Source organism: Penicillium cataractarum, assembly GCF_028827025.1.
Source record: "Penicillium cataractarum strain IBT 29864 chromosome Unknown utg000002l, whole genome shotgun sequence".
In the NCBI taxonomy this organism is placed as follows: domain Eukaryota; kingdom Fungi; phylum Ascomycota; class Eurotiomycetes; order Eurotiales; family Aspergillaceae; genus Penicillium; species Penicillium cataractarum.
In genome coordinates, this window is record NW_026622738.1 from 4,856,060 (window position 1) to 4,883,320 (window position 27,261).

A 27,261-nucleotide genomic window follows, 5' to 3' on the forward strand; every position below is an offset into this window, starting at 1 on the left:
GATTTAGATTCTCCTTTGTTTTTTTTTTCTGAGTACTTGATATGTTATGTAAATTGGCGATCACCAAAATGGCTTTGGAATCGGTAGATACGAATTGATGAATCCATTCTTTCTTTTTCCATGTTTGCTTGTTTGAGAGTATTTGTAGCGTGATTTTAGAAGAACAGCCCGTACTTCGTCTTGCGAATTGTCCTTTGTAGATCCCAATTGAGTGTACGGTGTCCAAGCCGGTTACCTGGGGATCCAGTCTGTAACTATCGAATTGTTTGGACCATTGTAGATAGGGAGTAGGTTGTAGTTGAATTGATTCAGTTGAAGTCATGATTACATATTTCTTCTATACTTTACATATATTGAAAGCAAATGGCAGTTCTAGGAGCTAACTGTGTTTGGTAGTACTACCTCTAAATATATATCCCGTGAGACCCCTTCTATCAACACTATGATCCTCACATCTTCTCCGGTGTCGGGTCTTGACCAGGCCGAAGCTTCCGAGGGTGCCAGTCGGAGGGAATCTGGGCTGGTCGGCTTATTCACCCACCCTACCGAACCCCGCAGCAGGAGGGGGATTGGTAACACATGTATCACGGTAACAATCATGTATTCTCCGCGGATATACAAGAGGATTGGAGATAATCAAAAGATCTATCAATCATTACAATGGGAACTAGTAGGATTATTAAAGAAAAAGCATATACAACCTAACACTTGTATAGCCGTAAGTTCGATCCGAGGTGGAAGGCAAAAGCGGCAATTATGTCATTTCCCCTCGTCCCGTCCGCCGCCCGCTTAGGAAGGTGGGGGATGTTTGGGTGTGGTATTGTACTTTACATTTTGTATTTCTGCCCATAGTAATAATATGTGGATATAGCTCACTATGGATGTACACATCTCGGTAATCTTCTGTTTTTTACTTACCTTAGCTTATCGGAACAAGCAGTCACGTCAACATCACCCACTTATTATTCTTCCCTCCTCCCGCCTCCACCTGGTTCTTCTCTTTTTCTTTCCTAATTAACATCCCCCTTCCAACTTTATACCTCAATTTCAAATCATTATCAACCCATAACCGTCAAAATGGTCAAGGCTGGTAAGTAGTATATCTCCTGGCTCTCGGGTCCAACCAAAACAAAACCATATAGTTCTCTTTTCCTTTCCCCCCCGCATATTTCATTGGCTCCTTGCGATCGGCCGAGGGGACCTTGGGTGAGCACATTTGAGCACCTTTGGAGCTGTGTTAGACCTATCGGCTGGTCTCCCTGTCTACCAAGCTCTCCACTGGCTGTCAGGGTCCCTGGGGACATTGACGTGCCAGAGAGACCAGCTAGCAGTGCTATTTGTCAAAGTCGAAGCTATAGTGGCGCTGCCCTTGCTAGCTAGAGGCTAGCCGATATGCTCAGATCTGGCAAGCTGTGACTGGGTCCCCTCGAGCCGATCCTTGTTTCTATCCGCCCTTCTAGAATGCATATCAACCAGCTATACATGCTTTGCAATCCGCTAATGCATCACCCTAGTTGCTGTCATCCGCGGAGACTCCAAGATCTCCGGCACCGTCACCTTCGAGCAGGCCGACGAGAGCGCCCCTACCACCATCTCCTGGAACATCACCGGCCACGACGCCAACGCCCAGCGTGGTTTCCACGTCCACCAGTTCGGTGACAACACCAACGGCTGCACCTCCGCTGGTCCCCACTGTAAGGAGCAATCTCCCTAGAACTACGGGCTGCATTGTCTGGGAGGAGTTTATACTAATGCTCTTTGATTGCTCTAGTCAACCCCTTCGGCAAGACCCACGGTGCCCCCGAGGATGAGGAGCGTCACGTCGGTGACCTGGGCAACTTCCAGACCGATGCTGAGGGTAACGCCGTTGGCTCCAAGCAGGACAAGCTTGTTAAGCTGATCGGTGCTGAGAGCGTTCTTGGCGTAAGTGATCCCCATTGAGTTTCTATATTATCACAGCGACTAATTTGAATTGAATAGCGCACTCTCGTCGTCCACGCCGGCACTGATGACCTCGGCAAGGGTGGCAACGAGGAGTCCAAGAAGACTGGTAACGCTGGCCCCCGCCCTGCCTGCGGTAAGTCAATACTCTTATATACAAAATTTCATGATATAGCAAGTGTTCCTTATCTGACTAACTTCCCTAGGTGTCATCGGTATTGCCGCTTAAATTAGCTCAACCCCCCTTTAACGTAATTGGGTTTCAATATCCCCCCATCTTCTCAGCATGAGTTTCTTGTATGAGAAGATGAAAAGTTCAGGATAGTCCCTGGCTAGGATGCAATGAATGTCAATGCCACAAACCTGCAATTGCAATTGCAATATTCCACTTAAACTCCCCGTATACTTCTACCTTACTTTATCTTATTCTCTATACTGTAATTATCCGTGCGTGGCCCGTGTCCCTAGCTCGTAGCTCCCGCCCAGACCGCTTTCCCCACAAACACCGGCCACGTTTCTCCTCCGAAGCTGTTCATCTCGCCGCAATTACCCCCTTCAATTCCCTCTCCCTATTTCTTTTCTTATTTCTTCCTCTCCGATTTTGTCCCATTCCTATTCCATTGACCCCATTCCCTGTGTCTCTGTGAGGTCGTGGTGCCCCCCGGTTTCTCCTTCAGCCATGCCTTTCGAAGCCCGTGTCAAGTCCGTTTTGTCGGGTGATACGGTCGTGCTGTCGCATGTCACCAATCCCTCACAAGAACGCATTCTTTCTCTGGCTTATGTGTCCGCTCCCCGGTTGAGGAGGGAAGGTGACGAGGTATGTGCTGAACTATGCTCAATTGATGTTTTATTGTTCCGTTTGCCTCGTTTGCTTCCTGGCAACCTCTGCTACCCCCTCAGCGGTGCAGTCGTGTGCTCTCCGAGCAAGGGTCCACAACAAACACAAGATCGCAATAACTAATACAATGACTACTATAGCCATACGCTTTCCAATCCCGTGAGTTCCTCCGTGAACTGCTCGTCGGCAAGGTCATCCAATTCCACGTCGTCTACTCCATCCCCACCGGCGCCAAGCGCGAGTACGGTATCATCAAGTTGCCTGGCTTTGATGCTCAGCTTCCCGATATCAGTGTTCAAGAGGGCTGGACCAAGGTCCGTGAGGAGGCTGGCAAGCGAAGTGACGACTCTGAGGAAACCCTCGCGCTGCTGGACCGGCTGCGGGCCCTGGAGTCACTTGCCCAGGATGAGAACAAGGGTGTCTGGGCCTCGTCGAACAACGGTCTGATTGAGACTAGCTATGAACTCGCCAATGGCCAGGAATTGGTTAACAAGCACAAGGGGGAGCAGCTGGAGGGTATTATTGAGAAGGTTCTGAATGGTGACCGGGTTATTCTGCGTCTGCTGCTCTCCCCACAGGAGCATGTCCAGACTCTCGTGGCCGTTGCTGGTGTCCGCGCACCTTCTGCCAAGCGGACTACCGCCGAGGGCAAGGAACAGGCTGCGGAGCCCCTGGGTGACGAGGCACAGCAGTTTGTCGAGTCTCGACTCTTGCAGCGCAAGGTCAAGGTCTCTCTGCTGGGTGTCACCCCGCAAGGCCAGCTGGTGGCTACTCTTCTCCACCCTAACGGCAACATTGCCCGTTTCCTCCTCGAGGAGGGTCTGGCTCGCTGCCAGGATCACCACTCTACCATGCTCGGTGGTGACATGGCCCTTCTTCGCCAGGCTGAGCTGACGGCCAAGAACGCCCGCAAGGGAATCTTCACTGGTCACGTTGCCCCCAAGGGCTCCGGCGCTGCCGCTCTTGATTACACTGTTAGCCGTGTTCTGAACGCCGATACCATCTTCATCCGGAACAAGGCCGGTCAGGAGAAGAAGATTAGCCTGACCAGCATTCGCCAGCCCAAGCCCTCTGACCCCAAGCAGGCTCCCTTCGCCAATGATGCCAAGGAGTTCCTGCGCAAGAAGGTCATTGGTAAGGGTGTCAAGGTGACCGTCAATGGCAAGAAGCCTGCCACCGAGGGATATGAGGAGCGTGAGGTTGCCACCGTTGTGCAGGGTACCACCAACATCGGTCTGGCTCTGGTTGAGGCTGGTTATGCCTCTGTGATCCGCCACCGTATGGATGACAGTGACCGATCCCCCGACTACGACACTCTGCTTGTTTCCGAGGCCGAGGCCCAGAAGGATGGCCGTGGAATGTGGTCCCCCAAGCCGCCCAAGGTTAAGCAGTACACGGACTACTCCGAGAGCGTTCAAAAGGCCAAGTTGGAGGTTGGTATCCTGCAACGCTCTAAGCGCATCCCCGCCGTTGTCGACTTTGTCAAGTCCGGCTCTCGCTTCACTGTTCTGGTCCCCCGTGAGAACGCCAAGTTGACCCTCGTTCTGTCGGGCATCCGTGCCCCTCGCTCTGCCCGTGGCCCCAATGATGCCGGTGAGCCTTTCGGCCAGGAAGCTCACGAGCTGGCCGTCCGCCGCTGCATGCAACGTGACGTTGAGATTGATGTCGAGACCATCGACAAGGTTGGTGGCTTCATTGGTACCCTGTACGTGAACAAGGAGAACTTCACCAAGATTCTGTTGGAGGAGGGTTTCGCCACGGTCCACGCCTACTCGGCTGAGCAGTCCGGTCATGCCAACGAGTACTTCGCTGCCGAGCAGCGGGCCAAGGATGCCCGCAAGGGTCTCTGGCACGACTGGGACCCCAGCAAGGAGGCCGAGGCCGAGGAGTCTGAGGCTGCCAACGGTACCGGCAACGAGAGCGAGGCTGCTGTGTCCCGTCGCAAGGACTACCGCGACGTGATGGTCACCCACGTTGACCCAGAGACTGGTCGCCTGAAGTTGCAGCAGATTGGCACCGGCACTAGCGCGCTCACCGAGTTGATGAGCGCCTTCCGCGCCTTCCACATCAACAAGGCCAATGACACCCCCTTGCCCGGTCCCCCCAAGGCTGGTGAATGGGTCGCGGCTCAGTTCACCGAGGACGGTAACTGGTACCGCGCCAAGGTGCGCCGCAACGACCGCGAGAAGGAGCAGGCCGAGGTTGTTTATATCGACTTTGGAAACTCCGAGATCCTCCCCTGGAAGAGCCTGCGCCCTCTTACCCAGCCCCAGTTCTCTGCTCAGAAGCTGCGCCCCCAGGCTGTCGATGCGGTTCTGTCTCTTCTGCAGTTCCCTACCTCCCAGGACTACCTGGATGACGCCGTCGCTTTCCTGGGTGACCAGACCTTCGACCGCCAGCTGGTCGCTAACGTCGACCACGTTGAGCCCGAAGGCACTCTGCATGTCACCCTCTTGGACCCGTCCGTCTCTAAGAGCTTGGACCAGAGCATCAATGCCGATGTGGTTCGCGAGGGTTTCGCCATGGTTCCCCGCAAGCTGAAGGCATGGGAGCGCGCTTCCACCGATACCCTGGAGAACCTGCGGGAGCTGGAGACCGAGGCCAAGGCCGGCCGTCTCGGTATGTGGGAGTACGGTGATCTCACCGAGGACTAAGCGTTTTCTTTACTCCATTTAATTTGTATTTACTTTTGCGGAAGGACTTTTGCGGCGCGTTTCTATTTCTGTACAAAATATGGGAATGGGCCCCTCACAAAATAGCAAGTGCCATAATATGCATGGAATTGTTGCTGGGTTGAAATCAGGCTGTTCTATTGATTGCTGGAGGCTCATGAAATTACTATATTTATTATATCGAACGAGATGATTGTACCTGAGCATAACTGAGTTGTGTATGCAGCACTGACGGTGTCGATCGAAGCATAATTGTGATTAACTTTGGTTCGTCGAACCAGTCGAACCTTCGGTTCAGAGATAACAAAGTTGGAATGCTGACCATCTATAGTGAGTATCACAGAACTATATACTTCAATACTTTTGCATAAAACAGCTCGGACTCCGGAAATCGGGCCCGCCGGGATCTCAGCCTCAGGGTTTAATTGGAATCCGATCCCATGGAACTTGGACCCTCCGCAAATTAAAGATTTATTGCTGACCGCCTCTCCGCCCCGTAATCTCCGCCACCACCGATCTCGACTTTGAGGCCTCGCCAGGGAAAGACGGTCTCTTGTACAGTACACGCAAAGAATTCGAGACAGTTCTCCCCCGGAAAGCACCGAACACCAGCTACAAAATGCTTTGGCGGACCAAGTCCCACCACAGCCAGGCCTCGGAGCAGGACCTCGCGCGCACGGCGTCAGCGTCTAAGAATGACCTGTCCGCGTCGGCGACTCAGGCCGCGGGAACTGCATGGTTGGCGGGACATTTGAACCATTTGACCCCCGATCAGGAGGAGAAATTGGTCGAGTTTAAGAATGTTTGTGCGGAGCGCGAGTATTATACGCCCGCCGTGGAGGCGGCGGAGGGTGTTGACGCTGCGCCGGCGAGTCACGATGATGCGACGATGCTGTACGTTTTTACCAGGGAAAAGAGAATGGCTCTCTTTGCGCATGAAGGATGCTAATTCTTACTTTGCAGGCGCTTCTTGCGAGCACGCAAGTTCGACGTTGAGGGGGCGTGGGGTCAATTCAAGGATACCGAGGACTGGCGCAAGGAGAACGCTATCGAGGCTCTTTATGCGAATATCGGCGTGGACTCGTACGAAGCTGCCCGTCGGATGGTACGTACCTATACTACGGGATCTCTACAAGTCGAATACACCCTGAACTAACGTTCTCCCCCGCTGGTATAGTATCCGCAATGGACCGGTCGTCGCGATCGTCGCGGTATCCCCGTTTACGTCTTCGAGATCCGCCACTTGAACTCCAAGGAAATGGCCGCTTACAATAATACCATGCACACGGGCACGCCCGAGACGCACAAGTCGTCGACTGTTCCGGCACGACTATTGAATTTGTTCGCTTTGTACGAGAACTTGTTGAACTTTGTTATGCCGTTGTGTTCGGCGTTGTCGAGGCCGAATCCTGAGACTCCTATCGTGACTTCTACCAATATCGTTGATGTGAGCGGTGTCGGATTGAAGCAGTTCTGGAATTTGAAGGGGCATATGCAGGATGCTAGCGTGTTGGCGACGGCTCACTATCCTGAGACGCTGGATCGTATTTTCGTATGTTTGACTGGAACTGCGGTATTACCATTTTCGAGTCTGATCACTAATTTTTTTTCGTTAGATTATCGGCGCACCTAGCTTCTTCCCTACCGTCTGGGGCTGGATCAAGCGCTGGTTCGACCCAGTCACCACCTCCAAGATTTTCATTCTGTCCGCCGCGGAGGTGAAGCCCACTCTAACCTCCTTCATGGATCCCACCAGCATTCCCAAGCAATACGGCGGCGAACTCGACTGGCAGTGGGGTGACATGCCCAACCTGGACGAGCCTGCCCAGGAACTCCTCCAGAACCTGGAACAGCCCCCCGCGGAGGGCAAGGAGAAGAAGGATATCCTTAAGGGACCCATCTTGTTCAAGGGCGATAAGATCGAGGTTCTGGGTACGGAGGACGGCAAGGACCGCCGGCAGATCATCCCCGTGCCCCAGGCCAAGGTTCAGCCTCAGGCAGAGCAGGTGCCCGAGACTAAGGCCCAGGTTAATGGTAACGGTACCGCCGAGCCTGTGAAGGAGACCCCCAAGACTCCTGCGAATGGAGATGTGGAGTCCCCTGTTACCGAGAACGAGAAGACTGGTCTGGATAACGTGGCGGTGAACGTCAACCAGGTTGCCAACCCAGAGGCTCAAACCACGACTGCCGCTGCATAGAGGTATTATTCATGAAAGCAGGACGTGTCGTGTTGTCGAGAGTCTAACCTACAGTACGATCGAGTACAATCACGGACGTGCAGATCCAGATGCAGATCCTATAGACCGAGGCATGTGTCTAGTCACCTCATTGTTCTTTTTCTCTTGCATGACCCATTACAAACGCGTCTGCCTGGGTTCTTGTCTTTGGAAATTTCCATCATTCCGATTATTCTTCTTTCTTTTCCTTGTGTCATTGTACACGGGGGACTTTGCATGTGCATTTGTTGGTGATTTGCAAATAGATCGAGACTTTGTTTTCGGGGTTTTTATTTTTCTTTTCTTATCAAGCATTCCCAACAGTTTTTTCCTTCTCGGGTGGTTTGTTTCGGCTGAAGTTTTCTTCATGTGTGTGATTCTTCTATATGGGGCTTGATCGTGGTCCACGTTTTAATTGTTATTATTTATTATTTTTCTTTCTTTATTCCTGCTTTGATTGGTGGGGAACGGAGCCGTTGTGGTCCTTGAGAGGTTGATGGTGTGCTCGTCCTGCTGGGATTCTTGCAGTGATTTGTATATGGTAGAGAGAGTACTTTGGTTGATAGAACATACACGATGTGACTACATATCTGGATTGAGAGCAATGTACATGTTTAGGTATACTATACAAATAGAGATCTATACAGTAATGTTGATTGTGTTACCTATGTAAAGTATACACGAAAGTATTTAAGTTTGATGTGCCGATCTCTTGGGACTGTGTTTCACATGGGGTGTGACAATGGTTGAGACGAACTGGTTACTCGAATGGGTTAGGGTCCCACTTGGAGAATGTGAAGAGTGGCGGGGTAAATCATAGTGACGTGAATACTATTGACTCATTGCCTGACATTTAGTTAGTTACCACTAACTTAGTTAACTATGTGATTACACGATCATGAAAAACTGTCGTACCGAGTACCAGATCATCTGATAGTCACCTGACCTGACTTGGTCGATTCAGGGGCATGATCAGGTGATGGTCAGGTGATCACACTTCGGGAATTTGCCAGAGCCACTCAACTTCTGAAGAAGAGCCTCTTCTAATTGTGTTTTGTGTGACCTGCTGCACGTTGTCTCTAGTTCACAGTACTTCCATTTATGATAAAGCACAGACTCAGTTTGACTGTAAAATCTTAGATCCCCGTAACTTTCCCGACCCTCTCCGAACCCACTTTTTCCCCGACCCTGGGGAAAGATGGAAAATCCCCCAGAGTCAGGCAACTGCATTGACCCTACTCTAGGAAAAGAGCTAGTCTAAGCGCACGCCAAACGAGAAACGCTCTGCTTGTTGGGGAAGATGTGCACTAGGATGATGATCGACGTCATTCTCCGGTGCCTTTCAGCCAAATTTGGATAGCCCCGAGGCTTTTCTGGGAACCCAATTTTGGTGGGAAAAGTGGAGATTCACATGCGCGAGTCCAGGCCGAAAGGAATTTGTATGAAAAGATTCCTGGGGGGCAGTGATCGACATGCCCTTAACCTAAGTCCCCTTGGACTCGAGCACTACTCTGCTTTAAATATCCACCCGCCACCCCCCCGCTGATGATGGTTTGACGATTTCGGTCTGTCGAAGAAAGAAAACACTGCTCTGTCCAACTATGAGTGCTGAACGCAATCCCAAGGACTCCATGAAGTCCACCTGGCGGCGACAAGCCCGCTCGGAGTGGACGCTCTTCCACTGGTTCTACGAAATACTGGCTATTCACCCGGAGCATCTCGATACCAACATCCCCGTTCATCTCAAGGAGGAGGCCGTACCATACGTCCCCGACTGGTCCATGCACCGCTGGGTCCTCACCCACTCCATCATCCCCATCATCCTGCAGCACGCCTACGTCCAATATACGGGGCACAACCTCGGCCCGATCGGCGCATTCATCTTGTACAGCATAGCCTTCAAGGCCATCGCCATCCACGAAATACACGTCCTCCGCCGCCTGGGCCATGTGCACGGCTTCCTCGACGGCGATAAACACGCCCGCGACGGTGTCCCCGATGTTAGCGTTGCAAAGGTCGTCCGCTCGCTACTCTCTACTTCAACCTTCCGTCCCATGTTCACCGTCTTCTTCGCCTACCGCACCGCCCAGGCCCCCTCCTCTATGAGCTTTGCCTGGCTTCCTCTCGAAATCGGCCTTTACGGTATTATCCTCGACTTCTGGTTCTACTGGTATCACCGTATCATGCACGATTTCGACGGTCTATGGAAATACCACCGCACCCACCATTTGACTAAACACCCCAACCCCTTGCTCACCCTCTACGCCGATACTGAGCAAGAATTTTTCGATATCGCCGGTATCCCGCTGATGACCTTCTTCACGATGAAACTCATGGGTATGCCTATGGGTTTCTACGAGTGGTGGATTTGCCATCAGTACGTCGTTTTCGCCGAGTTGGCCGGTCACTCTGGTCTGCGGTTGCATGCTTCCCCGCCTTCTACGTTGAGCTGGTTCTTGCGCTGGTTCGATGCGGAACTCGTTATTGAGGATCATGATTTGCATCATCGTAAGGGCTGGAAGAAGAGTCATAACTATGGCAAGCAGACCCGTCTGTGGGATCGGGTGTTTGGTACTTGCTGTGATCGGATTGAATCCGTGCAGGGGAATGTGGATTATGCGAATCAATCGCCTATGCCATTGTATTGATTCAGGCTTCGGTGGGGGTGTTGGATTGTATAGATGATATACTTTCTTTTGGGTGTGGAATTTTCTCTATTGTAAATAGGTTTGTGACTTGAAAAATGTCGTCGGGTGGAGTGTTATTCTTGGTGGATTTGCTTTTGTTTGGGCTGTGCTTTTTGTTTTATAGGCGATTTGATACCATGTTAGATATGCCCAATACCAATGATTGAACGAATGGAACGGAACTATTTCATCAAAATCGGATCATCCATATGCTAAAGGGGGTCCTGGAGTTTGAAAACCCTTGGCTCTTCGTGAGGTTGGAGGTCTCGGAGCTGGAGCGTATGGAACGCTTGGTACAGAGTTTCGACCCAACTGTGATTTCCTGTGATATGAGGCTGAAATAGGAGGCTCGGCCAATCTGTCACTCACAAAGCCCCGCATTTTCGAATGACCAAACCAATGAGACTTGATGATCTTCACCGATCACACCATAAAGGGGAAGCGAGATAAGACTAGCAGCAATTTACTCGAAGCTTCTTAATCCTCCCATTGCCCCTCCAAATTAATCAACCAGCAACCAACCCGCATGAAGAACCAGTTCAAAATGAACGGTCTAAACCCAATAAATCACACCCAGAATCTGTGTTTCCTCCTCTCGCAGTATGAACTGCTACAGCGTACAGCTCAACATCTTTCGACATTAGACTTATTCCACGTTGCTCTAACATGCCATGAACTACACTCCGTGATACTCGATTCACCTCCAGTATTCAACAAACTAAAGTGCCTTGCTAAATGTGACGGCCGCGGTTTAATCAGGCGCCAAACATTTACCGGATTACACAAACCCTATTACAGCACTATCAAGGGACATGCCCGTATAGCAAGATACGACGAAGAGATCGAAATCCGAGTATACAATCTCAAATGTGACGCCTACAACGCCCTTGCATGTTTGAAATGTGGAATAAATATCTGCGAAGTTTGTCCCCCCAGCCATCCTTGATTAAAATACCTACTAATTCCCCTGAAGGAATGTCGATACATGCCACGCGTGAGAGATGCACCAGGTGACCACTCTCGACGAAGACCACATCTCGACCCCGCTTATGAAAGTCACACGGTAATATGCTATTGTGCGGACTGTGATGAAAAGGTTCAAAATAACTTGCCGGTGCGATTATCAGAGATTTGTGATTGCGATCAATATACACGGTGGATATGTCATGCGTGTCGACAGAAGGAGGAAGATGAGGATAGAGAGTACTATAAGACGAGGGCTGTGCATAGTTGGCAGGATGGTGTTACGAGAAATACGGTCGAAGATGGGTTGTGGCTTCCGGATCATCAGTTTATGACTGCGGTATGTATAAGGGTGGATTTTTGGGAAGATCAGTGTGATGGAATACGGCGGCTGATGAAGTGTTTAGTTTTGGTGCCCGTGTGGAAAGAGATCACCGGAAGGTGGGAATGTACGTTGTACTTGGTGCAAGAGAAGGCATGATTTGGATACGTGGATGGAGGAGGACCCTGATTATATTCCCTTTTTCGATGGCCCTGTCAATCTGAATGAGGTTCAGGCATAGCATAGCCATGGCATTGTGATATGAAAGATTTCGCAAAACTCTCGCTTCACAGTTCACTGAGACTGAAGATTGTTGCAAATTTCGCACGCAATTTGTTCAGATCAATAAAAAACGAGTGAGAAAAGCATTTTTTTTGGCTTTTTCTTTTTGGAAACAACCTCTCGTGCGCAAATTTCAGAACAAACCAAGCATCACGGCATTTCACCCTCCTATGCCTCACTTCCGGTTGCTTTCAATTCATGCAAGACTCCTTGAATGTGATTGAGCGCTTCCTCAAGTACCTTGAGCTGTTCCATAACGTCCCCTGCCGTTGTAACGTCACCGCAGGCTTCTGGCAGCTTTCCCTGGTCACCAGCCACTACTTGCAAATCAGATACCGCCTGGTCGACCACCTCAGAGACTTTTTGCTGGAGTGTTTTGAAATGCGGCCTGAGAGCTTGGGACCATGCTCTTTGGGAAAGAACTTTGAACTTGCAGATTACGCCACTGTTCTTCGAGTTTCCCGGTTTGATATGGTCCTCCATATGCCTTTTGCGCTGGGAATCACATCCCTTGCCTTGTTAAACCAGCCCTGTTAGTCATGAATTTGAACATGAGTATAACACCCGAACATACCTCTCTGCGCATTGGCGAATTGGTAGGCCGGTAGCATGTACTTTGTGATTATCGCCGTTTTGTTATCCTTGAAGTTAACCATGCTGTCCTTAACGATTCTAGAACTGTTATGAGTAGATATTCGAGACGACCCCATTCTCAAATTCAAAACGTACTTTGCGTCTTTCATGGCTTCCTGGAAGGCCCGATGGAAAGCCTCAACGATGGCTGCCTTCCGGAACTGCATGCCCTTCAGAAGGATGGTTTGGGAGGTGGAAGTCAGGCCGTGGTCCACTGTAATTAAGATGAGTTTATATTTATCGACGGTAAACATCTTAACAAAAGCCCCGGAGACTGACCTTCAAATGGTGCATAAATCTGGTTAATCTTTTTGGTAATTTCCTCGGCAATACGTTCCTGTTGTTCGTTCAAACAATGCATGAATTCATCCCATGAACCGGTTATCTTCTCGCATGTTGGCTGGATCAACTGCACGTTCCAGTTGCAATCACCGTATGTCTGGTTTGAATGTACCCCATGTTTGCGACACGCCGCTGAAAATGATGAACAAGGCCACTGGGCGAAGCAAAGGTTAAACCCGATCTCATTTGACTCTTAAACAGATCCCGAATAGTTCAACTCACTTCCACCCATCCATCGCAAAGCTCAGTGCACGTATCTTCCCACTCGGGCTGGAATTCATCTGGCATGATGTGAGAATTGTATAAAACCACAGTGGTAATTCGAAAACGAGAACTCACCAATTGCGCCGCCAATACGACGTTTGAATAGGCGCTCGAGTTCTGTACGAGTGGCTCCAACAAGTCCGCACTTACTAAACTTGAATTCCTGCCAGCATTCAGTATACAATACAGTCCTAGGGATCACGTTGAAGATAAAGCCAAACATATGACTAGACCTACCGAAACCAAGTCATCTTCCACCCTTTTCAACATTTCAGAGATGCCTCTGGCCTTTGCCATTTCGTTGCGATCGAACGCGCCATTAGCCCACAACCTCATGGAGGCAATGGCCCCGGGAACTATGAATTGGCAGAAGTTTGAGACGTGGCGCATCTGAGCCTCTGCGGGAATACACTGGCAATATTGTCGCAATTGTGGGATTCCACTTAACTCAGTGTATGCCTTTTCCTGTTCGGTTTCGCCCTTGCAGTTCGCCAGGTAGTCGTTATTCCCGACGCAAAAGACCGTCATGTCTTTACGTGAGGGCATGGAGGCCATTCCTGCAATTGTCTTGTTGTTTCGGTAATCAACCTGGACTTTCTTCTTCCTAGTAGGTAAATGTTTAGCTGAGATTGCGGGGGTTTCAAAATTCTCATCGTCGGTCCTCACTTGAATTCGAGGTTCTCTTCCTCATACCTGTAAGACTATTAGTGAGTAGCCCTTGTGACAAAGACCATACATCTAACATACTTCAATTCGTCCCATTTCTCCGCCAGGTCTCCCTTTTCAGAACCACGGGCCTTCCGCATTAGAGAGTAAATTGTTGCGGCTTCGTCCTTTGCCTGCTTAATGCGCACGTCAAGATCTCGCAGGACTTGGTCATGATCCGGGTCACTTCTGTCACTTCCGGCGCCTTCGACCTCCTTCGCAAAATGTTAGGCTTTAGATATTAGGAGAGTATAGAGATGAGTACTTACGTCTGCTCTGGTGGCGATTACAATTCGAGGCATCTCAGTCCAGGTTTTCCAATTGACTTCTTCAATCGTCTCATCCGCAAGGCATCGAGAAATTCTGGTCACGAACCCGAGGACATGGCATTGTTTCTGGATATATCTTTCTGTTGCTTCCTGTCTTGCATAGTTTAAGTCTCGTAGGCCTAAAGACTGTCAGCAATGCTTTCCCTTCGTCACCTGTTGTATATTGCCTACCAGGCATGTCGGCCAACACCAGACCAGTCTTCAAGATAGGAGCATCCAGGTACACTCTTAAAGATCATTAGCAAACGTTATATGCCTTTGAAGCGGTCTTCACCAACCTAATCAGCTTGATAAAAGGCCAAACCGCGGGTGTCTCGCCTCGAGAGTCGGTGGTAAGAAGATCAAGAAGCTCTCTACATTCTTCAAGACCCTGTGAAGTCTCTGTGTATAGAACGGCCTCTTCACCACCTGGACGACTGGTTAGTCCCTTCTTAGCCTTCTCGAACAATGCGTCGAGGATTCCGATTTCTGCCTCAGGGTTGCCATCTCGGACAAGGTCTTCTAGGCTGGGCTCATCAGCCCCTTTGAACAGGGCTTTGAAAGTCTCCTGTGCAGATTGCTTGGCCTTCTGGAGTTTGACAATTTCTGACTGCGTGAGCTTAGCTTCATCTCCATCCTCGAAGCCTTCGACGCCATCCGCATCGTATGCTGTGTTCCAGTCCTCGTCGGTTGGGCGCATCTCTTTGGGCTTCTCGAGCTCAAAATACCAACGCCGGTAGCTTTGAAGATGGTCCTCGAGGAACCCTTTCATTTCCTTGGGATCCATAAAGTCGACTTCGACCGTGTATGGCTTTTGATGCTCTTCATCCACGGCACGATACTCGACTATAACGCATGTACATGCATTAATGTCGTCGTTCTAAACGTCTGATTAGCAGACCGCATTCTTCCATTGAGACATTTGGGGGGATCACTGTTCGTGCGAGGCTGTTACCACCGAGGATTGAGTTGATGACGGAGCTTTTTCCTGTTCCAAACTGAGTTTTCGTCTTTGCTGAAAGTAAGAGGGGAGGGGGTGAGAAAACAAACCAACGCCAGTGTTTCCAATAAAGCCAACAATCCGTGTTTCTGGGTACTGAAAATTGGCGACTTTGAGAATCCCTTTCCGGTGCCGATATAGGTTGGTGCTTGGGTCTTGCGCTAGTTTGGAACGTCCCATAACAGTACCAAGCGCTTGAAGCTGACGTATCACCGCATCCAGGCTATCCTGAAGTCGGTGATTGTCAGCCCCTTGTTGCACGACCTCCCTCTCTTCCATTTTAGACATCTCGTTCTCAGGAGGAGGTGAAGCTAGCCCGGCAAAGCTTGCACTCAAGTCAGTCGTGGTGTCTTCCTGCTTTGGCTCCATTGTAGATTGGAAATTTGGCTTCGAAAAGATTTCGATTTGTGTTTAGCTGCTTTTCCGTGTAGTCAAGGGCGAATAACGCTAGGAATGCTGTGATTGGAGTTATCGTGGTGTGGAGAATAAAAAAAGATGGGATAAGAGTTGTCAAGGTTCAGGAGCGCCGAATGAGGTCCTCGGAGAGGTCCTAGGAGAGCCTGAAATTGATCAGTCAGCTTGCACTGGCGAAAGTAGCAGAGGAGAGATATGATACACGTAGAGAAGTAAAATGGAGAAAAGGTGCGTTCAATAGAGCGAAATCAGGGTGAGATGGAAGAGGAATTTCGAAGGGAGATATATGAAAAGAGAAAAGAGAAAACCGAGACGCGAGATGGTGAGAGATACTTACTAGTAAGGTAGCTGTGATAGCGTCAAGAGTTGTCGAAAAAATGGATGGTAAGGTAGATCAAATACCAGAGCAGGTGACCAGGGAGATGGTAGTGGCTTTGGTATCTGACCAGACTAGTGAGCCAGAGTTTGCAAGGAAGAGAAAGTTTTAGGAGTACGAGGGAAGATAATGGAAGGTATGAAGGTATGAAGGTATGAAGGTATGAAGGTATTGAACTATTGAAGGTATTGAAGGATGGAAGGAGCCACTGAAGGTGAGTTTTTAGAGGTGCTCAAGTTTGCTCCAGATCAAATTTAGATCAAACAGATTTTGACTTCGTTCTTACGAAAAGCCCACATTATGAATCATGAACTATAGTGGGTAATTCTTTGACAAGACCCGTCGGGGAATAAAAACTTCATAAAGACGATCCAATTGTCATTAGAGGCAAGTTTATCTTTGCTGAAAAAAATATAGATTACAAACTTAGAAAATCAGCACAACCAGTATATGCATTTCCCAGCCTTCGCGGGTATCGACTAAGTAGCCTTCCACAGCATGTTGACCTGCTTCTTCCGGGCCTGTTATCAAAACCGTTAGTACTCGAATCCAAACTGAGATGAGAGATGTGAACGAGTGCGAAGAAAGACTTACCATGGGGGCCAAGAACGTGACACCAGCGGCCAAAGCAACCACTGTCAAGACAAGCTGCAACTTGGAGAAGCTCTTGCCAAGAATGTCAAAGGCTTGACTGGGCGTGGCGCGAGTGCCATAGATATCCCCTCCAAATGCAAAGATCAGACTAGTACTCTCCAGCAGAGTCGGGCGAGAGAGGACAGTCTTGATGCCGGCGACATCGCGGGAGTGAGTGAGGTACCACTTGCCATCGAAATCCAGATACGGGGCGTAGCGGAACAGGCCTTCTTCCGCCTCGGCGGAGGTAGGGTCCCGGTCAACGGGGCGACGAGGATCCAGGACAGGTCGGGGAATACCAACGATGGCATTGGAGGATGGAAGAACACAAAGAAGCTGGCGAGTAGTGATGCCCTGGCGAGTCTGAGTGACAGCCATGTGGGAGATAGGCTCGGCAATGACGAAGGACTGGGTAACAACGTGGGGAAGCGGGAGGCTGTCACCGCGGTCGCTGTGGAGACTGGAGTAGTTTCCAGCCGCATCCAAGGGGCCACGGTCATTCACAATAGGGGATTCGTAGAGCTCAGACACTACAAGCTGGTAGCCCTTGGCGGAGGACTCGTCGACAGCATCTCCAAAGAACGAATAGGCGAACCAGTTCTCGGAGATAGCGGAAGCAATGGGCTGGGTTGGGTCAACACCGGTTCGGCTAACAGAGTACAAGACCTTGCCCGAGACGCCATCAAGCAGATAGAAACCAGCGGTGTGATCCTGCTCATTCACAGCAGTCACCAGCACCAGGTTCGGGTTGAGATACTTGTACAGAACGGAGCGGTCACCAAGCACCTTTCCGATGGAGGCAACGGGGTCATGCGAAGGGCGACCCACGGCCTTGATGACCTTTTGACCGGTGGGGGGAACAAATTCCCACACGGGAGACTTGTTGTCCTTTTCAACCCAGCCGAGAACACGGCCGTCATTGCTGGTGGTAACCAAGAAGCCAGTGATATCATCGAATGGAGCGACTGGAGAGCCGTCCTCTTGGATGCCCAGGGAGCCCATCCGGATCACCGACGAGCCCACTTGTTGCTCAAAGGTGGCAATCGACTGGAGGTTTACGTTGGTGGGTGCAGAACGCGAGATAATATCTCCCGTAGAACTGTTGACACGGACAGAGCTTCCATCGCCGATGTAGATTTCTGCGGATCCAGGGACGGTCAAGATAGCCTTGATATCCCAGTGCGAGGTCTTCTCCACCTCCGCACTCCACTTGATGGTACCCTGGCGACCGGTATCCAGGGCATAGACACGTCCTTTCTCGGTGGCCACAATGATCGACTTGGCAACGCCGAAGCTATCCAGGTTGGAGACCTCGTCGGTCAGAATACTGGTAACAATACGTTTAGGCAGTTCCTTGAGCCAATCGGGCAGGTACTGGAGATCCCGGAGGTGGCGCTTCACACGATGAATGTAGGCACCAATCAGGCTCTCGTGGCCCTCAACCTCCAATTCATGGACGAGGTCCTCCTGGTCCTCTTCTTCCACCCAAGCAGCAGCCACCGTGTAGATCAGGGCCTCGGGGCGGGTCCACTCGGTCTGGCCATTGCGGATCAACGACCAATCTCCGGAGTCGCGAATGATAGCAGACCGGACAGCAACAGACTTGCCCTTGGTCACAACGTCTGCAACGGCATGGATCGCACGGTCGGTGGAGGACACGTCTGCGTTCCAGCGACCCAGAATTCCGTGTGATGCAGAGGAGACGACAATGGCCTCCGCGTCCGTCACCCGAGTGAAGTACACATTGGCGTCAATGTTGTTGGTCGCCACCACGGACTGACCTTGCAAGTAGGGCAGCTGGTAGGCCTTGGTGACCACGGAGGACTTTAGATCCACATGGAAGACCTCCGCCCAAGCTCCAGTCTCAGTCTTGTAGTGCACGAGGAAGTGGGGGAGCGAGTTGAGCTTGTGCGGGGCATGGACAGTGATCTGCTGGACTTCCTGGCCAGAGGTGTTATCGATGGCAATGGTGTTGATCTGCTTGGTACCGATAACGTTGACCTTGAGGGACTTGAGCGACTTGTCAGCCCAGACGATCAAGGGAGACGCGGTATTAGCGCCCACGTAGAGAATGGAGTCCTGGGCGGCGATATCGTTCTCGGAGTTCAAGACGACCTGGCGAGCCTGGCGGCCTGTAATAGGGTCTAGTGAGGTAACCTTGATTCTGTAGCCCTTCAGCATCGCTGACTGGAGCGAGATGTAGAAGATCTCCGCCGGCGAAGAGGACACCTGGAATGCAACATCACCACTGGAGCCACCAGTCAGCAGTGTCACAACAAAACCATGTAATATACGAACGTGTTATCCTTGTATTCCCATTTGGTCTTTCCAGATTCACCATCCAATCGCCTCACAATTCCAGCACCCTCGCCGGATGTGAGCGCAATGGTATCCCTCGAAGCAGAGGTAGCACTAGCATCCTCCTGCTCCAGCAGCTCGAGATCTGCCACCGCACCATCGGCAAACTGATTTTCCCAAATCAATTTGCCGTCCTGGGCGCTCCATGATGAGATGGAGTCACCAGCAGCGCCGACAACAGCGTTGTTGCCATCCAGGCCACGCAGGATACCTGCGCCGCTGGTGGCAGACCCCGGGCGCGAGATATCCTGACGCCAGATCAGAGATCCATCGCGAGGGTTCACCGCACCGATAATCGACTTCTCGGAGATGGTGTAGAGGAGGGATGCGTTCGATGCGGAGGAAGGCTTCAGGAAGAAGGTCGAGTCGGGGGAGGGGGCGCCGAGGAGGGCATGGTGGAAGTCAATGTGATTGACCTCATCGGAATAGATGGCCGCCGCGGGCGACAAGCACGCGGCGATAAAAAGCGCCGCTTGGAGCCGCATTGTGCTATGAACGGGGCATTGAAGGACGAGGTGGGAGATGAGGGTGTGTTGGTTCGAGCTCGGGTGGAGCGTGCGGGCGGTCTCCCCGGAGGCGATGGACGACTGTCATCATTTTACTAGCCGGTCTCTCCAGTTCAACAACATCCTTGCAATTACAACAATAACACAAATCCTAAATTCTTTGACTATTTAAATCTTTGCTCGAGTCTATTCAATGTTGCAATTGTATTTTTGTTCTGATCTTTATTTAATTGACACATAAGTCTGGCTAGTCTCTAACTATATATCTTCTGTCGACGGACGTACGCAGGCACCTCGACGGCTCTACATATATCCATCACATATTGGCTAGACTAATCCTCCTCAGCAATTGCATCCACCTCAATCTCAACGAGCATATCATCATCGACAAAGCTGTTAGCTACCACAATCATAGTTGCAGCAGCTCCGACTTGACCACCATTGTGCTTGCCCAGGACCTCCCGGAATGCTTCTCCAACGATACCGCAATCTTCTTTCCTGCTAACAAACATTCGGCATCGCACTACACTTTCTGCACCTCGACCACCTACAGCCTGGATAGCCTGAATGATCTCTTCCAGGGTGATTCGTGTTTGCTGGCGCGCGTCTCCAGGGAAGCGTACCCTGGGTGCTTCAGGCGGGGAGTCTGGATCTGCCGCAGTCGAGCCAGAGACGAAGATGTGACGGCCATGTCGCACAGCACGATAATAACCGAACTTGGCCTCCCATGGAGAGGAGGTACTGTAGAATCGCTTCTGCTCAGAGGGTGTGTCCGAGGCCATGGTGAGCGATGACAAGAGAATAGAAGGATCTGATGAACTTCAATTAGTGTTTGGTCAGCTGACAGCTCGCCACGAGGCAAGTAAAAAAGCTTATTAGTACCTGGAACGGACGATCTTTGTCTTGAATTAGACTCCAAGACACTTAAGAATTGAAGAATTGCTTACTGACTCTTTTGAGAATGTCTTTCCACATCTGCTTTATACTCCCCGCCCGTAGCCCCGCCAATGACCTCGTATAGCCGAAGCTTCCTAAATGACTCACTCTGTGGACGTTTCACGAAAGCCTTCAAACTGTGGCGCGAGCTAGACCGCTATACTTGGAGCGCTCCTTTTAACTGCTCCTACATCACTAAATTGGGAAATGAACATTGGCAGCCAACGGCCTACCAATCAATGGGATGTCCCCCATCAAAATTTGGTATATCGATCAAAGTTGATAACAGAGCCCTAGACTGAATACAAATTATACAACTGAGCTAGTCCAACCTATATGAGAAACAGGGCGATCTTGGTAGAGAGAACACGCGTCTCTCTTAGCGTCTGGAAAAACAGCACAAAATTCCCACTTTGCCAAGGAACCACAGCGCGCCCAGGAACCTGAAGATGGAAAGACCTGAGGTAGCCCAGAGGACCACCCGGAAGTACCACGCCGTCCGAAGGGTGGAGGTTGTCTGAAAAGATTAGCTTTCATTCCTCTACGAGGCTGCGATAACTTACCGTGAGGCAAAGCTGCTTGATTCCATCATTGTTGATGCAGAGCGCTAGCAGACCATTACTGAAAGTCCAGAACAGCACGAGATTAGTTCGGAATGCCTTGTACGAGTCCTCGAGGTTTGTTTCGTCTTTCTCCTTCGGTTCATGCCACGGAGCAAGTGCTCGTTTGACAGTCTGTTCGAATTGCACATCAATATCTGCCTGTGGCTTGTCAAGCTCCTCCACGAATGGTGCTTGAGCATCCTGCTTTGTCTGAGCCGAGGGCAGAGAATCTGCTTTGTCGGATCCCTTGGTCCCCCACGAGACATCGTGCCAGTTGCAGAATGCGTAGACCATCAGGATATTGATTGAGGAAGGCATGCCCAGGAAATAGGCCCATGAAGAGGTAAACATATGCCAAGGATCCCAATAGAGAAAGCTGGCGATGAAATATATCCCGTATGTAGATACCAAAGCGACCAGGACCACTCCTCCGGTGGAAGAGACAAACTGCTTCAGGAAAGTCCCGATGCCGTCCTTGAGATTAAAGCTGAGATTCGCGGGAGTCAGAGCTTGTGCGACGAGATAGAATGAGAGCACAAGAATATAGAACTGGACGATGGAAAAATAGATTAATGATAGCGTATACGGTATTCGGGACCTAGATGTGACCTCACATGAGCTTCCTTGGATTAGGTATTTTGTTGGATAATAACATACCCTTTTGGCCGATTTCCCAAAGCTAGGATGAATTGGAGTATGAGGAATGCGATGTAACCAAATTTGAGAAACGTGTTGAAGATTGGGGAGATTTCGCTTCCGAACGGCCATGACTTTTGATGGTTCACTGCACTCGGTATGCCCACAATATCCATGATAACAGACGTGGTAAGCCAGTAAGATGCTGAGTGATGTTAGCAGAGTGCAATTGACTGCCATTGCTTGCGACTTACCCAGCGAGAACCATGTCATGATAAGCTGGCAAACATTGTAGACAAACTGGACATGAAGGACGAATAGCCTAGGAAGACTATGACCACTTCGATAAATACGGTTGAAATGCATCATCGAATATAGCCCCGCTGCAAAGGATCCATTGAGCCATCGCCGTCTCTGAGAAAGGAATTCAGGAGGACTCTCGGGCACGTCTGTTTCTCCCTTCGATGCTTTCACGTAAGTCAGTCGCCAGCGACAACCGGCCTTTGCAACCAACTCGAAGCACAGGATCCTATCTTCCGCCAAGAACATGTTCTTTTTGAAAATGTTCATCCCCTCGATACCCTTCTTCCCCAGTCTCCCTGATAGGGTATGATCACCATGGAAGTATTGTTCTAGGGGTCTGCCAACGATTGCTCGGTAACGGTAGGCTGAGAATGCGCCTGGCAGAACGCTCACGTATCCGAAGCTGCTTTCCAAAGGCTTGTCTAAGATGTTGGAGATCTTGTATTCGAAGTTCTGTGCGGCAACAATTGGATTTAAGACTTTCCGCCAACCAGGCCCAAGGAGGGCGTGAATTTCGCCGCAAGCCCCGCCGAGGTCTTTCTCGTTATAGAATGCCTCCCATAAAGTGAGCAAGGATTTATGGCCTGGTTTTGTCCCCGCATCAATCAGAATGCAAACTTCTGGGTTGAGGATGCGGCCAAATGCGTTGAATAGCCACCGGTGTGAATTAATCTTCTTGCTATTCTTCTGTTTGAGACAGAAAATCATCTGAACGGGCGGAAGGTTTGTGGGGTCATCCTCGAATGGCCGAACCAGTTGTTGTGTTGGAGTGACCGATAGCTGCGTTGTGTATTCAAACTGCCAACGATTAGTGATTCGGAAGTTGTGGGTATGTTCGAGCTATAGTCAAGGCTTTGACTGACAATGTGAGCCACTGTCTCTCTGCCATCAAGATCGTGCTTCATCACACCATCTTGATAAATTCCAACAGTCGCAAGCAGATCGAGGGTGTTTTTGTCACATGGCTTGATCCCGTCGAACACAAGGCAGACGACAATCTTCTGCCAGGCCGGGCCTCCTTTATTCCAAAATTCGGTCTTCTTCAGATTGACCTTTTCGCCGAAGAAATGTGAGATCAATTGCGCATCGACACAGTATAGTGGATTGGAAAACTCACAATATCACGGACATTCTGCATCACCCCATGCAATGTTCGTGCAGTCAGAACTTTATCCTCATTGTAGTAGGTAATAGCGATGAGCATCTCGGTATGTCGATTGTACATCGAAGGGCGCAGATTATACCCATGTTGCAGCGTAAACTCGTCAGGGTCACATGTCGCAGCGGTGTCTATCATCACCCATCAATGCCACTTAAACGATGAGATCAAAGCTAGATAATATCTTTGACTTACATCTCATGTGTGTGAACTCTTCGCTGTGCCCTTCCTCCAGGTCGCGATATTTAGGCTCGATGGCATTTCGTATTGCGCTCGGCACAGGATAGTCAACACTCAATACCGTGCCTTTGACAAGTTTGATTCGACGTGTGGGATACCGACGAAGGGTACTCAGCGCCGGTGTTTGCCGTTGAGCCCAGCGTTTTGAGCTCGTCGAGTCTGTATCGAGGTTTATGGATTCAGCAGGCTCTGAGTCTTGCGCATTATAGATCCCTCCGTAATAAGAACCAGTTGAACGACTTGTTGTGTCACTGTATGAAGGGAGATATCGATTTTGAACGCCAACACTAGGATCGGATGGGTGATCTGAGTGGCTTGGGGGAAGTAAAGACTGCATGAAGGGTTCCTGTTCATCAATTTCAGGGCTTGTCTGTTTTATATCATGAGAGTAATTAGTTCACCATTCGAATCAGCATTTGTCAATTTTGGAATTCCCTTACAGGGGGATATGATGGGGTTGTTCTGGTTCGCTGGCCAGAGTGAAGCGGCCGTAGAGAGGAGTGACGCTGGTCCGGAGGGGGATCCATCATACGTCAGTTCGGACTTACAAAAGATCAGGTTATATGGGATGAAGATCTGTTAGAGGGATATTGGAATTGATATGAATGTAAGAAGAATCCCAAGAGGATGAAGCTGCCCAGTCAGTTGTCAGCAAGAAACAGGGTATCTGGGAGCATATATGGCAGCTAAGCGATCTGACACGCCGGGTAAATGACTCTATCAAAAGCAATTTGCAATCGGACTTTTCTTGGACCTTACCTATCAGTTCAGAATATGAAAGGACAATACCTGACCAATCAGTCGAGGGCTTTGATTGACGGGAATGCCCAACTATTTCAAATCGGCAAACTCCACCTGTACTTGTTTAAGACCGGGCTGTCTCTGTACGCCGACGGAAAAAGACAGGAATGCCCGAATAAGTGCTGGTCCCCGCGCCACATGTCAATTCCTTGTGAAGCTGAAGCGTTCTGGTAGTACAAACCATCGGACCTGGGGAGGGAATCTATTCTTGCACCTGTTCTCGCTGACGTCTGTAGTACAGAGGGATAGCCGAGGGTTTCATTCACAAGCGGCGTCCTCGGTCCCGTCTGGTGATCATTTCTTCTTTTCTAACAGCTATTCACTTAGCCAGCTGAATTTATTTTGAGCAGCCGATGCATATAATTTGAGTTCGTTATGCTTAATTTACGTGAAGTGGGTAAATGTCCTCTAGCGAGATGATTGGACACCACCGGCAACCCTTGCAAACGGGCAAGGAAGTTTGGTCTCGGATTCTCGCAACCTTTGCTGGCTGTAATTTTGCATATATCCGAGCAGTTTTAAGTCCAAGAATAGAATCATGAGCTTATCTTTAATTGTAATCTTCTCCGTGTTAGGTAGTCTTTTGACAATCACCTTTTTTGACAATAAGTCATGGCTCGTAAACAATGCGATCTAGTGATTTTGCTATAGCCTGAGGGTAGTCTACAACCGAAGGTTAAAAGTCTGACGCTAGAGACTAGAAAAGAAATCTAGCTAGATGTTTTTCTAACATGGTCTGTGAAGAGTATATCTGAATGCTTTCTCCACTGTCCTTCTCGATAGGTGGTATCCGTATTATCTTCCGGTCTATCGCCGAACTCGTGGTTAATACGATGATTTTAAGAATTTGTCGGGCTTTCAAACCAAAGAGACCCCCCTGTAGATACTGATATGTACAACTAGCATAATTAGGCTATTGTGGCAGGTGCAGTCATCCCCCTAGAAGTAAGCATAGGAGTCAATTCGGCAATCAAACCTTTCGTACCCGAAGAAACCATAAGTCCAGCGAGGCCTCTTCGTATTCTCTAATCAAATTTGGCCTGTTATAAGGCGCCCAAAGTCTGAGCCTCTAAGAGGGGGTTTTGATGCAAGTACACGTTGTCATGACTCCATGAGCATGCGCCAAGCGACCACCTTGGCCCTTTACCCCGCCTGCAAGTCCCATTGAGCTGCAGGTTAGGAGTAATTGACTAGACGGCATTGGTAGTTATAACCCACTCATTTTCACCTTCGAGGCTGTCATATTTAGCTAGTTTCTCACAATTGGTCATGGTGGATCTTCGGCTGAGGATCAGCGGGGTGGCTGTATGTTTAACTAGAGAGCCGCTGCCCTATAAAACAGGATTAGAAGGGGAAACAATCCTTGAGCCGCCTCTTGAAATTATTTTCTCTATTCCTCAAATACAACAAAATGGCCTTAAATATTTCTATTCAGGCTTATCCAGTATACGCATTTATCGTAGCATTGCTGCTTCTTCTCCTTCTCAGAAACCGATTCAGGAAAGGTCTGAGCGATATTCCCGGCCCTTCTCTCGCTAAATATACCCGACTGTGGAAACTTCACAATGTTTGGAAGGGCGACCACCACAATACCGCAATTGCATTGCACCGAAAACATGGACATCTTGTCCGTATTGGCCCCAAACATATCTCAGTCGGGGATCCCAAGGCTATCCCTATCATATATGGTCTGAACAAAGGATTTACCAAGGTATTTGATAATATAGTAGCTTTTATATGACAAGTCCAGTTGCTAAAATTTTGTTTAATCCACAGACAGCTTTTTACCCTATCCAGTGCATCTCGTGGAACAAAAAGCCACAGGTGAACCTCTTCTCCGATCGTGACGAACAACACCATCGCGAACAAAAGCGCTTGGTCGCGAATGCCTACAGCCTACGCTCTCTTCTTGAGATGGAGCCCGGGGTTGACTCATGCACAAACATCTTCCTTGACAAACTCGGTAGCTTTGCAGACCGGAAGGCACCTGTTGATTTGGGAGCATGGCTTCAGTATTACTCCTTTGATGTGGTTGGCGAATTTGTCTTCGCTAAGAAACTCGGATTTCTCGAAGAAGGCCGAGACGTCGATGGCATGATTGAGGCCATTCAAGGAATGCTGGTTTATGCTAGTCTTTGCGGCCAAGTTCCAGAAATGCATCATGTCTTGCTGGGCAACCCGCTGTTCCCCATCTTCCTCCCCCAAATGGAGACCTGGAACTCGGTGGTGATATTTAGCCTGAAGGCGATCAATTCACGTTCATCATTGAAGCGTGATGGAGAGTTGGAGAAAGAGGATCTGGAAGCAGGGAAGGATATGATGTCCAAGTGGATGGCTGTTCATCAGCTCAACCCTGAAAAGATGACTACGACAGACGTGATGGTCCATCTTTCAGCAAATGTGTTTGCAGGCTCTGATACTACAGCCATTGCCTTCCGCGCAGTATTCTATTTTCTCCTCCGCAATCCAACAGTGATAGCCAAGGTTCAAGAAGAGATTGACAACGCGACACGTGAAGGAAAACTGAGCGACCCAATCTCGTACCGCGAGTCTATGACCTATCTGCCATATCTCGGGGCTGTAATCAAGGAGGCGATGCGTCTCCACCCATCCACGGGGTTGATTATGGAGCGCCATGTTCCAAGCGAAGGTGCAGTTATTTGTGGCAAAAACATCCCTGCTGGAACAGTCGTTGGCATCAACGCATGGGTTGTGCACAGAAATCCCGAGGTTTTCGAGGATCCTGACTCATTCATTCCGGAGCGATGGCTCGATAACTCGCCCGAGAAGCTCAAAGAGATGGAACAGAGCTTCTTCGTCTTCGGTTCCGGAGCTCGGACCTGTTTAGGAAAGTACATCTCCTTGACAGAGATGCATAAGATGATACCAGAGTTATTGCGTAAATTCGAGATCAAGTTGCACAACCCGAAACAGGAGTGGAAGACGAAGAATGTTTGGTTTGTGCAGCAAGAAGGGTTGGTCTGCGACATTAGGCGAAGAACATAAGGAGCCTCCTTGTGTGATATCCAGTTTTCGTTCGCAACTCAACCGTCAACTCTCCACTACATTTTTCTCCATAGGTCAATTGAGTAATGATCAATGCATATATGCCTGTTGCTATGTA

At 49.7% G+C, this 27,261-nt stretch overlaps 9 protein-coding genes across 9 annotated transcripts; 5 read left to right on the top strand and 4 right to left on the bottom strand.

Moving 5' to 3' along the window:
• Nucleotides 1-1,077: 1,077 nt before the first annotated feature.
• sod1 (superoxide dismutase SOD1) lies at nucleotides 1,078-2,170 on the top strand (the record flags this gene model as incomplete). Its single annotated transcript, XM_056696714.1, has 5 exons — nucleotides 1,078-1,090; nucleotides 1,515-1,694; nucleotides 1,772-1,923; nucleotides 1,981-2,077; nucleotides 2,148-2,170. 5 exons carry the CDS (start codon nucleotides 1,078-1,080, stop codon nucleotides 2,168-2,170), a joined length of 465 nt encoding a protein of 154 aa, XP_056558926.1.
• A 450-nt stretch (nucleotides 2,171-2,620) lies between these two features.
• On the top strand, nucleotides 2,621-5,433 carry N7496_003784 (putative transcription factor (Snd1/p100); the record flags this gene model as incomplete). The annotated part of the gene is made up of 2 exons (XM_056696715.1): nucleotides 2,621-2,758; nucleotides 2,920-5,433. 2 exons carry the CDS (start codon nucleotides 2,621-2,623, stop codon nucleotides 5,431-5,433), a joined length of 2,652 nt encoding a protein of 883 aa, XP_056558927.1.
• A 637-nt stretch (nucleotides 5,434-6,070) lies between these two features.
• N7496_003785 (SEC14 family lipid-binding protein) lies at nucleotides 6,071-7,649 on the top strand (the record flags this gene model as incomplete). The annotated part of the gene is made up of 4 exons (XM_056696716.1): nucleotides 6,071-6,345; nucleotides 6,415-6,556; nucleotides 6,629-7,003; nucleotides 7,068-7,649. The coding sequence occupies 4 exons, from the start codon at nucleotides 6,071-6,073 to the stop codon at nucleotides 7,647-7,649; spliced, it is 1,374 nt and encodes a 457-aa protein (XP_056558928.1).
• Nucleotides 7,650-9,268: 1,619 nt separating this feature from the next.
• N7496_003786 (sterol desaturase family protein) lies at nucleotides 9,269-10,315 on the top strand (the record flags this gene model as incomplete). The annotated part of the gene is made up of 1 exon (XM_056696717.1): nucleotides 9,269-10,315. One exon carries the CDS (start codon nucleotides 9,269-9,271, stop codon nucleotides 10,313-10,315), a length of 1,047 nt encoding a protein of 348 aa, XP_056558929.1.
• Nucleotides 10,316-12,089: 1,774 nt separating this feature from the next.
• N7496_003787 (uncharacterized protein) lies at nucleotides 12,090-15,542 on the bottom strand (the record flags this gene model as incomplete). The annotated part of the gene is made up of 14 exons (XM_056696718.1): nucleotides 12,090-12,436; nucleotides 12,496-12,593; nucleotides 12,651-12,768; nucleotides 12,834-12,963; nucleotides 13,119-13,177; nucleotides 13,236-13,323; nucleotides 13,398-13,764; nucleotides 13,827-13,853; nucleotides 13,908-14,080; nucleotides 14,135-14,313; nucleotides 14,366-14,421; nucleotides 14,473-15,019; nucleotides 15,075-15,161; nucleotides 15,224-15,542. 14 exons carry the CDS (start codon nucleotides 15,540-15,542, stop codon nucleotides 12,090-12,092), a joined length of 2,595 nt encoding a protein of 864 aa, XP_056558930.1.
• Nucleotides 15,543-16,442: 900 nt separating this feature from the next.
• On the bottom strand, nucleotides 16,443-19,439 carry N7496_003788 (uncharacterized protein; the record flags this gene model as incomplete). The annotated part of the gene is made up of 3 exons (XM_056696719.1): nucleotides 16,443-16,484; nucleotides 16,558-18,844; nucleotides 18,895-19,439. The coding sequence occupies 3 exons, from the start codon at nucleotides 19,437-19,439 to the stop codon at nucleotides 16,443-16,445; spliced, it is 2,874 nt and encodes a 957-aa protein (XP_056558931.1).
• A 353-nt stretch (nucleotides 19,440-19,792) lies between these two features.
• Nucleotides 19,793-20,242, bottom strand: N7496_003789 (YjgH family protein; the record flags this gene model as incomplete). The annotated part of the gene is made up of 1 exon (XM_056696720.1): nucleotides 19,793-20,242. One exon carries the CDS (start codon nucleotides 20,240-20,242, stop codon nucleotides 19,793-19,795), a length of 450 nt encoding a protein of 149 aa, XP_056558932.1.
• A 533-nt stretch (nucleotides 20,243-20,775) lies between these two features.
• Nucleotides 20,776-23,866, bottom strand: N7496_003790 (Chitin synthase C; the record flags this gene model as incomplete). The annotated part of the gene is made up of 8 exons (XM_056696721.1): nucleotides 20,776-20,913; nucleotides 20,960-21,596; nucleotides 21,656-21,839; nucleotides 21,889-22,735; nucleotides 22,801-22,989; nucleotides 23,055-23,227; nucleotides 23,292-23,706; nucleotides 23,777-23,866. 8 exons carry the CDS (start codon nucleotides 23,864-23,866, stop codon nucleotides 20,776-20,778), a joined length of 2,673 nt encoding a protein of 890 aa, XP_056558933.1.
• Nucleotides 23,867-25,548: 1,682 nt separating this feature from the next.
• On the top strand, nucleotides 25,549-27,143 carry N7496_003791 (cytochrome P450; the record flags this gene model as incomplete). The annotated part of the gene is made up of 2 exons (XM_056696722.1): nucleotides 25,549-25,848; nucleotides 25,914-27,143. The coding sequence occupies 2 exons, from the start codon at nucleotides 25,549-25,551 to the stop codon at nucleotides 27,141-27,143; spliced, it is 1,530 nt and encodes a 509-aa protein (XP_056558934.1).
• Between the last annotated feature and the right edge of the window lie 118 nt (nucleotides 27,144-27,261).